The sequence below is a fragment of the Ictidomys tridecemlineatus genome, chromosome 3, assembly GCF_052094955.1.
Source record: "Ictidomys tridecemlineatus isolate mIctTri1 chromosome 3, mIctTri1.hap1, whole genome shotgun sequence".
Taxonomy (NCBI): domain Eukaryota; kingdom Metazoa; phylum Chordata; class Mammalia; order Rodentia; family Sciuridae; genus Ictidomys; species Ictidomys tridecemlineatus.
This window is the reverse complement of record NC_135479.1, coordinates 119,683,578-119,696,466: the sequence shown is the minus strand read 5'-3', so window position 1 is coordinate 119,696,466 and position 12,889 is coordinate 119,683,578. Positions and strand designations below refer to the sequence as shown.

At 32.6% G+C, this 12,889-nt stretch overlaps 1 protein-coding gene across 4 annotated transcripts in view; it reads right to left on the bottom strand.

Moving 5' to 3' along the window:
* Positions 1 to 12,889, bottom strand: part of Naaladl2 (N-acetylated alpha-linked acidic dipeptidase like 2) — a 1,184,425-nt gene that overhangs the window by 523,479 nt on the left and 648,057 nt on the right. For all 4 annotated transcript variants that reach the window (XM_078043670.1, XM_078043671.1, XM_078043672.1 and 1 more), the window contains one exon: positions 1,104 to 1,377. In XM_078043670.1, coding sequence (XP_077899796.1) covers positions 1,104 to 1,377 — 274 coding nt within the window. The remainder of the gene's footprint in view (positions 1 to 1,103; positions 1,378 to 12,889) is intronic.

Genomic DNA, 12,889 nt, shown 5'->3' with positions numbered 1-12,889 from the left:
TAAGCAACTCAATAAGACCCTGTCTCTAAATAAAATACAAAATAGACCTGGGGATGTGGCTTATTGGTCAAGTGCCCCTGATTTGGGGGGAGCACCCCCCGCAAAAAAAAATAAACAGCATTCATTTTTACATTATTTTGAGTATTTCTGTAGAGTAACATTAAACAACTTAAATATCCCATGTTAGTCATAGTTAACAATAAGATTCTCAAAACGTTATACCATAAACACTAATTACAAATGACATTATTTCATTTGTATTAAATGAGACCATCCATAGTTTTGTTTAAAAAAATTAAAATGTTAAAATTTCACTTTTACATTGGGACACCAAACTTGCCTATATGAAAGAAACAAGTAATCAAGTATACAGCATTGCATCAACCTCACATATATTAGTTAATTTAATTCTCACAGTGACTTTAGAAAGCTGGACCTGTTACTATTCCCATTACAGAAATAAGAAAACTTAGCAATGGTGGCTAAGTACAGCGGGTAACCACAGAGGTGAAATTTAAAACTAATGCCTGCAGCTCTAAAAGTCTTTAACTTAACTGCCATACCCAAAGAACCCATCATGCCAAAATCCAGCTAACCCAGAAAAGGTAAAGAAACTATCCACACCTGGTTCCCTATCACATGTGTTTTCCATCATGCAAGCAGATGCTCTGTATTTCACAACTTAAACGTGTGAGTAATCACATCAATTTTCCACTTCATTTCTTGTGTGCACACACAGCCTCAAAACACAGTCCTCTCTATTACTATTCTTTCTCTCCATATCAATGCATTAAAATTTGCCTCTTGAAAACCATAAACAAAATAGACTTTGCACTCTATGGACATGAGCAAAACGTGAATGATTCGGCCACGCATTCAACACCTTTGAATTAAATCCCTGGAACACGTTTTCACTTTCAAAATGTGATAGGAAAAGGCTCAGACAATCCCTATCTTCCTTCCCTTTCCTGGCACCTCCACACTGAGAACATTTACTGGTTCCTTTTGAATGTTGCATCTTGCCAGTTAGTTCAATTTAGATGAAAGCTGTTGTTTTCTAATTCCATTTCACTGTAAATGACAGAGACAAATGGTCATATTACCTCGAGAGTTCCTTTGGCAGAATAGGCTGCATAGGAGTACAGCGGATCTTGGCTGCTATCTTTTCTGGCTTCTTCACTACAAGGCTGGCCATCAGGATGAAAGCATTGGCCACTGCTGCTCACAGTCACAGTGCTGGGAGATGGACCTGGCAGGTTCAGCAGCACAGAATAATTTGCCAACTGTACATCTTCTAGGCCCAAAGAAGTCCAGTGAGTCTTAATCCTCTTTGAAATTTCCATGTCATCTTCATTTTTATAGAGTTCTACCAAATTTCTGAAAGACATTTTGAAAGTGTGCTTTAAAAATGAAAAAAATCTTTATTCTTTTAATATATGACTGTTCACTATGTAAATAATTATTGATGGGTGTTGTGGGATGTCGAAAGAGAATGAAAATAGATCCTACCATAGGAAATTCACAGTGCAGCTGAGGTGATACACCTGCACAGCCATTAAAGTAAATAAAGCAGGATGAATTAATTTCTTAAGAACTAATAGAGCACTTATGACGTCAGAGAAGAGTGATCAATGCCAACTCTTTCTCGTAATCGTTCTGACCCTTCTACCAACATCAGCACAATCCATTTAAAACTCAGTTCCAAAACTAGTTATCATGCTGAGATAGTCCTGTATTCTGGTTAATGTGACTACACATAAAACTGATTATCATATAGCTATCTCTTTTTAAAATAATAGAGAGCACATTAGACACTATTTACCTGCTGAATTATGTGATATTCTCACAGTGACTTTAGAAAGCTGGACCTATTACTATTCCCATTACAAGAAATAAGGAAACTTAGCACTGGTGGCTAAGTAACAGCAGGTAACCACAGAGGTGAAATTTAAAACTAATGCCTGCAGCAAAATAATGTTTGATAAAATCTGTATACAATGGTAAGACCAAAACACAGTGCCATACCAATATATAATTAATGTTTTTGCTATTTTCTATAGCTCATCTATTTTCCCTATGCTTATTCCTATTTTGCTTGTGACACCTTAGTATCTAGACAAAATCTGTTAAATAAATGCATTATAGTATGTAGAAGACAATCAAACTTGGGAATTTAATGAAAAGCATTAAAATCAGATAAAGTTTGTGTGTTTATATGTGTGGCTAAAATGAAAGGCAACTGAAAAGGAGCTTGCTTCTTTTTTGAACAAAAACGTACTTCTTATGAGAAATGTATGGCTATCATCATTGTATGGCTTACTTAAATTTAAGTTGATATTATCCTTATGCCAATCAGATTGTTTTTCTCACACATACTTATTTCTTTCAGGACCCTATTTATTTAGGAAACTGAAAACATGCACATATGGTAAAAGAATGAGAGTTGGACACAAGAGTACAGGAAAGTATTACTTGAGATAAAAGGTGGGCCCGCTGACATGGATTGGAAGCATGCCAATGTATAAATGTGCAATAATAAGAAGTTTTCTAGTTGTTTTGCATCTTTTTGAGGCCACCTATATTAATCCTTTCTATCTTTTCCTTATAAATATCCAGTTGAATCGCTTAACAATAATATATTTTATGAAACTAGAAGAATTTCTTTTTTTTGTTTCCCATAAACCTGCCTTCTACCAAGTTAGGTTGTTGCTTTATCTGCTCTCCACCTCTCCCCACCACCACTCCCTTCCTTTACTGTTATTGCATTCTGTAGGCACTTTGGGGAAAAGGCAGGTAAGCTGAGTTAAAACTGTACTCACTTTGATGAAAAGGTCATTTAGAAGATGCATTAATAGTATTCTTTTACATATATATTGTAAGCAATGCCAAAATGCTTTTAAAAGGGTTTTGATTACTCTCCCCCAGGATTTCATGAGAGCACTTACTCCTTCATTTCATCTAACACTTGGTGTTGTCTTTTTTTTAAACAGTATTTATTTTATACTTTGGCTAATATGGAGGGTGTGAAATTGTATTTCATTATGTGTTTAACTCAGAAGTACAATCACTTGTTTGCAGGATCTGCTAATTAGTTTCCCAAAGCATTTTATACCACCAGCTTATTTAGGATGCCCCACAGTCAGTGTATTTAATTACTGCAGTCCAATGAAGGTAAAATTTTATCCTATTGTGGTTTTAATTTGCATTTCCATGATTACTGATGAGAATATTTTCATGAATTATTTATTTATCCATGTGTCCTGTTCACTGTAATAACTGTTCTCATTTTTTACCCATATTTATGGAAGTTTTTGTAAGTTCCAGATAGTCCTTTTCAGGATATATGCATGGCATTAATCTTCTCCAGGTTTCTGGTTTCTCTCTTCATTTTCAATATGTTATCTTATGATGAACAAATGTTTATAATTTTAGTGTACATAATTTTTAATATAACATGATTCACACGTTTTCTGATATGCTTTCAAAATGTTTCTGAAACTTGAGATCAAAAAGTTATTCTAATTTTTTTCTAAGAGTTTTAAAGAATTGTCTTTCTCATCACAGGGTCTACGTGGAGAAAGAGGAGGAAACAAGCAGGGATAGGGCCAGAGGGAATACTGTGAGGTGGGATGCCAATCTCATCTTTCCCACATGAAGAACAGCCCTGGAGACCCTTTTCAAATAATCCCCACTAATATACAATACCAAGTGCGTCATATGTGAGCTTCTATACCAGTATGGGTCTGTCTGAGCTCCCAAAACAATTACATTAGTCTTTTTGATCCATCTTCATAATGATGAGCTATTTTATTATTATTACTTTATAATATGTCTTCATATTCAAAATGGCAAGATGCCCCACTTGTTCTTCTCCAAGAACATCTTAATTATTTTTTTTCTCTTTCATATTAATTGGATTGACTTTTTCATTTCAATGTCCAGATTGTGATTATAATTACATTGAGACTAAGAATCAATTTGGGAAGATATATCATCCTTATATAAAATATCATTAAATCCTTAATGTTTTTGCTATGATCTGAATGTTTGCATATTGCCAAAATTCATATGTAGCAATCCTAAAACTCAAACTTGGTGTTAAAAGGTGGGGGGTCTTTGGGAGATAATTACATCATGAGGGCAGAGACTTGAAATAAAATTAGTATTACTATAAAAGAAGTCTGAAAGAGATTTCTTACTCTTTCCACAGAGTACAGAAACTTAGCTGGAAAGCAACATCTGTGAGGAAGCAGGACCTCCCCAGACACGTCAAGCACCTTGGTCTTAGACTTCCAGGTCTGGAACGATGAGTAGTAGATTTCTCTTATTTATAAGCTGCCTAACATCTGTTCAGGTTGTTATAACTCAGACTAAGACAATCTTTAAATATCTGGAGAATATTAACATAATGTGATATAAAAATTTTAAAATCTGCTTATTTTTTGCTGCTATAGAAGAATACTATTGCATTGTACTACAAAGGAATCCTGATTAACTCTCTTACTAATTATAATATTTCTCCTTTTTTTGTTTTCTATCTAAAAATATTTTATAAGAAAATAACAAAACTTTTATTCACATCTTTCTCATAATTTAGAGATTTTATTAATTTATTTATGTATTGTTTGGATTACTTGATAGGTTCTGATCACCAAAAATATTTCATGAAATATTTAATAAGGTGTGTTAGTCTATGTTGTGTTATGAATATTAGTTTTAAAAATTTCTTCCTATTATCCTCTTGTTAAGAGATGTTCTTTGAACATGTATTGGATTTTGTAAGAAATTCTGATGTATTTATTAAGACAGTCATATGACCCTTTTCTTCAATATAATGAATATATTAATTGATTGCTTAGAGTTAAATCAAATTTGTATTTTTAAGATAAAATCTACTTAACAAAAATGCATTATCATTTTAGACAGTATGTGATTTATTTGGCAAATATTTTATTTATAATATCCATTTCTTATTTTAAAAGTAAAGTTGGTATGTGATGTTCCTCTCATAATGATTCTCAGGAATCATTATGTTTAATTATGGTTTGAAATGATACAAATAATTAGAATTCAGGAAAATAAATTATTATTAAATTAGAAATTGTTGTACTCAGTGTTCATATTATGGAAGAACTATGAACTTCTGACTCAATGTTATAAGAAATTCTTTATTTCTTCCTTTAATCCAGCTCTACATTGCTCTCTCTGCTATTTGCTATTCATCCTCACATTTTCAAGTTTCTGGTTTCATCACTGTTAAAGTAGTCTTTCCTGTGTTTTGTTTCCCTTGTTGATTTCTGGTACTGCACTATTCAGGATAGTTGTATTTAAAAGAAGGTTTATTTTATATATACAACATCTATGTGTGAGAATATCTGTTTAAAAATATTACCCCAAACAGAAGTGCTCTAACTTGAAAACTTAATGACTAAGACATGATTTCTTTTCATGTATTGATTGCTATTTGCACAATGACCAAAGGGGGAGCACTAGAAAAGTAGTAAAGAATTATGACCTTGGGCTGGGGTTGTGGCTCAGGGCTAGAGAGCTTGCCTCCCATGTTTGAGGCACTGGGTTGGATCCTCAGCACCACATAAAAATGAATAAACAAAATAAAGATGTTGTGTCCATGTATAACTAAAAATATATTTTAATCTCCTTCCGTGGACTAATAATGTAGGTATTCATTTAAAGTTTATTGATATGCTATTATTTGGTACATTATCTCACCTATTACAGATTAGATTATTCAAATCTCCTATATCATGATTGTTGATGATTCAAGGGGATATAAGAACATCTTTATAGTAAGATTCAGAATCATCTAAAAAATAATGATAGAGTTTTTGGATACACAGAATTTTAAAAATACTGATGTTTAAAAATGATAGTAGAAAAATTATTTCTTAATAAATAGTGGATAACATTCCAAACAGTTAACCATATCTTACTAACTATCTGTTCAAGTTCCATCACCCTAAGTTTTATTTTTTTTAAGAACTGCACTACCTTGCCAAGTCCAGTGGCACATGCCTGTAATCCCAGTGGTTCGTGAAACTGAGGCAAGAGGATTGAGAGTTCAAAGTCAGCCTCAGCAACAGCAACTCAGTGAGAACCTATGTCTAAATAAAATACAAATAGGACTGGGGATGTGACTCAGTGGTTGAGTGCCCTGAATCCAACAATCCCCAGTACCAAAACAAAAAACAAAAAACAAAAAAGTGCTACCTTTTAAATTTATATCTTGAATTTATCCAATTTTTGTATATACCTAACTTGTTTAAAAAATGATTTAAAAGAAGCCTTATAATTTCATTGCTTTAAAATTACTCATTTATCTATAAACTGTTTTAAATAAATCAGTAATCATAAAGGCAATGTTTTGGGCTGGGGATGTGGCTGAAGGGGTGACACGCTCTCCTGGCATTTGCAGGGCACTAGGTTCGATCCTCAGCACCACGTAAAAATTTAAAAAATAAAGATGTTGTATCCACTGAAAACTGAAAAATAAATATTAAAAATTCTCTCTCTCTCTGTCTCTCTCTCTCTATCTTAAATAAATAAATAAATAAATAAATAAATAAATAAATAAATAGATAAATAAATAAATAAAGGCAATGTCTTATCAATACAAATAGTTTGGTCAAAAGATTTTATTTATGAATGATTTCAAATTACTTAAAATGTTAACATGGCTACATTTTATTGAGAATTTCCAGTTTCTTAAAACTTCACCTCCCCAGTAAATTTTTTAGAATTTATGATGAATAGTTTACTACATTAAATGATAAATGTCATTAAAGAATTATATGCAATGTAGTTTCAAGCTAGTGAATTCAGTGAAAGTTACAGACATCAGAGGGTATCACCTGAAATCATAAGGTCTCTGTTTAATAGAAAGTTTTACCCTGACTTAATTTTTAAAATTAAGGACCAGTAGTTTTGGCAGGTAGCATAATGAACTGTCAAGCCTGAGACTTGAATTTGGAAGTAACTTTGGCATTAATGTTCCACTGGCCAATGAAGACAGAAAATGGAAGGATTTGGGCTTCTGTCTTGGCTTCGGAAGACAGAATTCTGTTTATATCAATGTTCAACACCTGCTACTGGATGAACCACAGAGCGACACTGATGTCAGAACTGGAGGAAGCGAGGCATGTAGCAGTCCTAGTTCCACAGTGAGTGCCAAGAATACCCTGTATGTGAACTAGGAACGAAAATGTCTAAAGGAAAATACTAACATTACATAGAAAAACCGGCCCATTTGCTCATACCCACTGATATGTTCTTATGCACGCACACCAGAACAAATGCACATACTCAAAATGGACTAGGTGACGTTTCTTACATATTAAAAAAATCAAGAGTGTCTTTAAGGTTGTTACTTGACTTGGAATCTAATATCGTAAAATTCTATGAATTGTACATTGAATGTGTATCAGAAATTTAATGATTCTAGGGCATGAAGTAAATTTTGCTCTCTTTTCTTTGAAAATATCAAGACTAACATAAATGATTAAATGGTTAGAGGAAAAGGTATTACCCATGTCCATCATCTTCCATTCAGCCACTAATGTCACACGAAGTGAAACCACAATTCCTTGTTCAATACCTTCTTAGTTTCTAAAATAACATACTAACTGCAAATTGTACACTGAATGTCCACTCTATGGAATCAAAATATTGTGCTTAATCATCACATAAAAACCTTCACGTAACTTCATTTTTTGCTATTTTCCTGGTAAGGAAATTAGAAGTCAGATAATGTGATCAAGATGTCAAATGTCCCAGATAAAGTAAGTCAAACTTCCACCGGTGTTTAGAAAAAGCAGATAATTGTACAGTCTTGGATACTTTCTAAAAGCAACTAAGTGTTGAGTGCTACGAAATATAGTATCTGGATAAAATAAATAAATGCTAAGGGGTTGGAGGTACAGCTTGGGGTAACAGCTTGTCTAGCATGCATGGGGTCTGGGTACTTTCCTAACACTGAAAAAAAGAGAAAGAGAAGAAAGGAGGTATGGAGGGATAGGACAGGTGACTGAGATGGTTTGAGGCTTTTGGGACATGATCTTTATGTTCACAGGAAAATGAAACTTAGGGAAATTAATGTAGTGTTTGGGAATACAACAGACCAAATTTCACTGTTTGAAAACCATCTGAACAAGAAAGAACAAAACTAACTCTTTACTCTTTAAAATTACTCCAGAAGTGGATTATCTTCGGGCTGTCGTAAAATCCCTTCTCCCCAAGATCAAGTACTATGTTTAAAAGAGCTGCTTTGAAATAAAAAGGACATGCTCAATGACTCAGTTAATATTCAATAAATTCTGTTTAATTTGATATTTATGTCAAATAAATATTCAATAAATTCTGTTTAATTTGATATTTATGTCAAATAAGTTACAGGAGAAAGTAAAATGAGCTTTATTTAAGAAAACAGAACACAGCCGGTCATGGGGGCACATGCCTTTATCCTACTTGCTTGGGAGGCTGAGGCAGGAGGATCCTGAATCCAAAGCCAGCCTAAGCAAAAGCAATGCACTAAGCACCTCAGTGAGTTCATTACCTGGTATCCAAACACACACAAGCAAAAAAAAAAAAAAAAAAAAACCAGAATGCAGAAATAAAACAAACTGTCAAGACATCTATTACAACTTAGGCAGAAAAAAAATGTAGTGCAACAGTACAATAAGTAAATCTTTCTCCCTTCCACACTCTTAAACAGGAGATAATTTCATCTTTAACATCAAGTTCATAGTTGGATTGCAAGGAAAAAAGCACAATAGAGCATCCCATAATAAAATGTTCAAAAATATATTTTAGAAGGAAGAACTATGACAGAATAAAATGGAAGATATCCAAGGCATTGAGACTAATAAGGTTTTACAGACTGTACCAGTCCCGCACAAGAATATTACACTTACTGTTAATAGTATCTGGCTCCCGAGACTCTCTTGCTCTATGTTTTTCAGGGAGTATAGTTGTCAAAGGTCACTTTTCAGATTAAATTACTTTAATTTATCTAAAATAAATCTAAAAGCAGATTCACAAAATGGACAAATTAATTTGATCAGTAAGATATTATAGGCCTTCAGTTTCATCTGCTTGGTTCTCTAATGCAATGACATAAACTTGGATGACACAGAAACTTTCAGAGTTGTATGATTAAATGAGTCACTATTCCAGTGTTCTTAAAGGTAAATGAATATATTACTGAATAAATAGCCATTAGAAACATTCCATTTCAACAAGAATGGAACAGAAATGACTGATTTCAATTATACTTCAAAATACTTGCTGAGAATTTTAAAAACACCTATATACTAACTTGATTTCCTTTTGTTATTAATATAAAATTATTAATATATTTTAATAACATTAAAAAATGCATTTTAAGTTAAGTAGTGAGTTTTTCCTTTAACACATCCCTAAACTTTACCTACAGTCACTTGCCTTAGAAATAATTACCATAATCAATATTCAATATATATTTTTACTGATTAAACATAACTCTAAGGCTGTATTAAAAGTATAAATTTAATAAGATATAGACATTTTATTTTACTTTCCATATAGTAAATAAAATCTTGAGTAGTACTATAAGGTTAACTAACACAGTCATAGTAATGTTATATAATGTTAGGGGAGAATAAATCTAAAAATAATTGCTATATGTCATCTTTCTTTGATGCTACAAATAAGTGTAGGTTATATCAGAACAATGAATGATAATCCTATGTCATAGCAATAATCAAAATCAATAAGAATTTAAATGTTACTTCTCACTTATTAAACAAAACTTTATTCCTTCATGGACTGACTCCTTTCATCACATAAAAATAAAATCTTCTTTGTTATACCATACTAATTACATGACAAGTTTCATAAATCATGAGACAACTAACTGTTAATCAACTCAAACTTATAAAATACATGAAAATCAATCTGTAATGATGACTGGCCATTGGAAGTAATGGCAGTATGGTAACAAAAATAAAAACAGAAAGTGCTAAAACAATAAAGAGAGTTTTGACATGAAAAGTATATTGTCCATGGAGGTGTCTGAATAAGCTGTTATTTAAGTGCTTCAACTCCATTGTATACACAAAGAAAGTATAATGAGGCCTGTTGTTAGACAAGACATGAGCAGAACTGATGGTGGTGTATTTCTGACGTACACCATTTCTAATGGGCCAGAATCTAGTCTACTGAATTCACTGAATAATACATAACACTTGGAGAGTCAACTGTCAACAAAAGTTTGGCAGCAAATACTATGTGAAAAGAGGTAGGAGCTTTGGGAGCAGCAGGATAAAGAATGAAAAAAATCTGGATTCTGGACTGAGCAAAAGAGGGTATAAATTCTGGTTTTTGCATGTAAGCAAGATGATCTTGTGCATATTAATGTATTTTGACCCTGTGTGTCAGCATTTCTGGCAGAACAAGCTGACGACATCAAATCTGGAAGGTACAGAAACAGGCAAATTTTCAGATAATTTTTCAGTAAGAATAGAGATGGTGACAATTTCTCCAATATCAAAGCTCTGTGCTTGTGCACACACACACACTCCTGGCTTCATTTATCTACTGTGTATCAGTGATGTTAATCCAGCTAATGAAAGCACAAACCAAAGTCTAGTATGTTCACAGATTGAGGCAGGAACAAAGACATCAGGATTGTCATTATTTAAACAAGCCTTCTTATTGATATAAGAAGAATGATATGATACCATATTAAATACTATGTCCAAAGAAATGTAAATATCATCCATCTGGCAGAATCTGGCAAATCCATCTTAATTTCTTTGGCAATTGACCAAATTTCACTTTGTTACCTCCTTAAGAATGCTTTCTGGATTCTGCCATTGGATACTTATTCTTAGCTTCACATTCCTTTATCATTTTTTGTAAACAAACAAACAAATAAATAGATAACCACTAAATATTTTTTGTGTGGTAACCAATGTATAGCTGTAGTGGTTAAGTGGTTAAATGAAATAGACAAATTTTCCTAATCTCTATTCAAGTAAGAAATGTTTCAAGGTTTATAAACCAAAAATTGAAGTTACAAAAAATGCAAATCAATAAAGTTGAAAACTTTTAACAAACTTATCTTTATTCCAAATAGAAAAAGCAGAAAAAAATACATTACCTGACTAACATAATGTTTAAAAATGACTAATTTTACATATATAAGAAAGTATATCCAATGATTTTATAAGTCCTTATGGAACATTTATTAAAATAGCCCATATGCTAGGTCATAAAGTAAGTCTCATTAATTTTAAGAGGCTAAAATCACTCAAAATACATGCTCTGATCACAGAAGAATTAGAATAGATACCAGTAACAAAAGGAGAATTAGAAAATATCAATTGCTTGGAAATTTAAAAAGTCCTTCTAAAAAAACCCAATAAGTCAAAGATAAAATTAAATAAAATTATACAATATTTAAATGAATGTTAATGAAAAATCAGGGTTATTGAGAAGCTACTAAAACTGTGTTCAGAGGAAATTACATCACTTTAAATAAATGCATAAAAAGGAAAAAGAAATGTTAAAACCTAGTTTCAATTTCAAAGACTCAAAATATATCAGAAATATAAATCTATTGAAATAAAATCTAAGGTAATAAAAAAGAGAACAAATATGAATGAAATATAAAAACGTGTATGGAAGAATAATATGCACAAAGCCAAGAGATAGCTATATATTTGTTCAACCTCCTGATAAGACTGAATAAAAATAAGGGAAGCAGGTGGCACAAATTATCAATCTCAACATTATAGCTTGGAAGAGAGGTGTCCCTGAAAAGCTCCTGTTAATGAAGGAATGGGAAATAGAATGATTGGATTGCAAAAACTGAGACCTGATATCATCAGTCCATCTTAGTTTGAACGGATTGACTGGGTGATAACTTCAGAACAGGAGGGAGGGCATGGCTGGGTTAGGTGAGACACAGTGGAATGCCCTGGATGGGTGGTTCCTTCCTGTAACTGCTTCTCTCTCTCTCTGTCCTTCTGTGCTGCATGAGCTGAGCAAATTTCCTCCTCTGCCACACTCTGCCCCTCATGATGTTCAGCCTTATCTGCTGCAGAGAGCAATGGACTGGCTGTTTATGGAATGAAACCTCTGAAACCAGAAGACGCAAATAAATTTCTCTTCCTCTAAGTTGTTCTTGTATGGTACTTTGGTCACAGCAATATTTTTATACTTTGGTCACAGCTGACTAAAACTCTCAAGAACAGAGGAGACATCATTTTAGATTGTATAGAAATGAAAAAAAATAATTATGTAAACATATTTAAAAAATAATGTACAATAGAGAAAAAATCTTGAAAATATGTCTCTCAAACTGTCAATAAAGAGAAAATCCATATATTCAATATTGATTTTAAAATATAATAAATAAAGTACAAACATTATATCCTTCCTACAAAATATTATATCAAACCCAAGAGACCAAGAGACTTCATGATTGATTTCTTTTATATGTTCACCATATAATAGTACACCAGAACTTCTTACTCTTATCTAACTGTACCTTAAAACTCATTGATCAAACATTTTTCATCTCTCCCTTCTCTTATCCTTCCCAGTATCTGGTAACCACCATTCTTCTCTAAACATCTATGGGATCAACTTTTTAGAGATCATATATGAGTGAGATCATGTGGTACTTGTGTTTCTATGCTTAATTTAATAAGGATCTCCAGTTCCACCCATGTTATTGCAAATGACAGGAGACTTTCTTCCTTTTTGATGGCTGAACAGTATTCTATGGTGTGTATATTTGGGATGACTATAGAATGTATATGCATACATATACATGCATACCAAATTTTATTTACCCATTCACTAGTTGATAGACACTTCTTGAATGTGA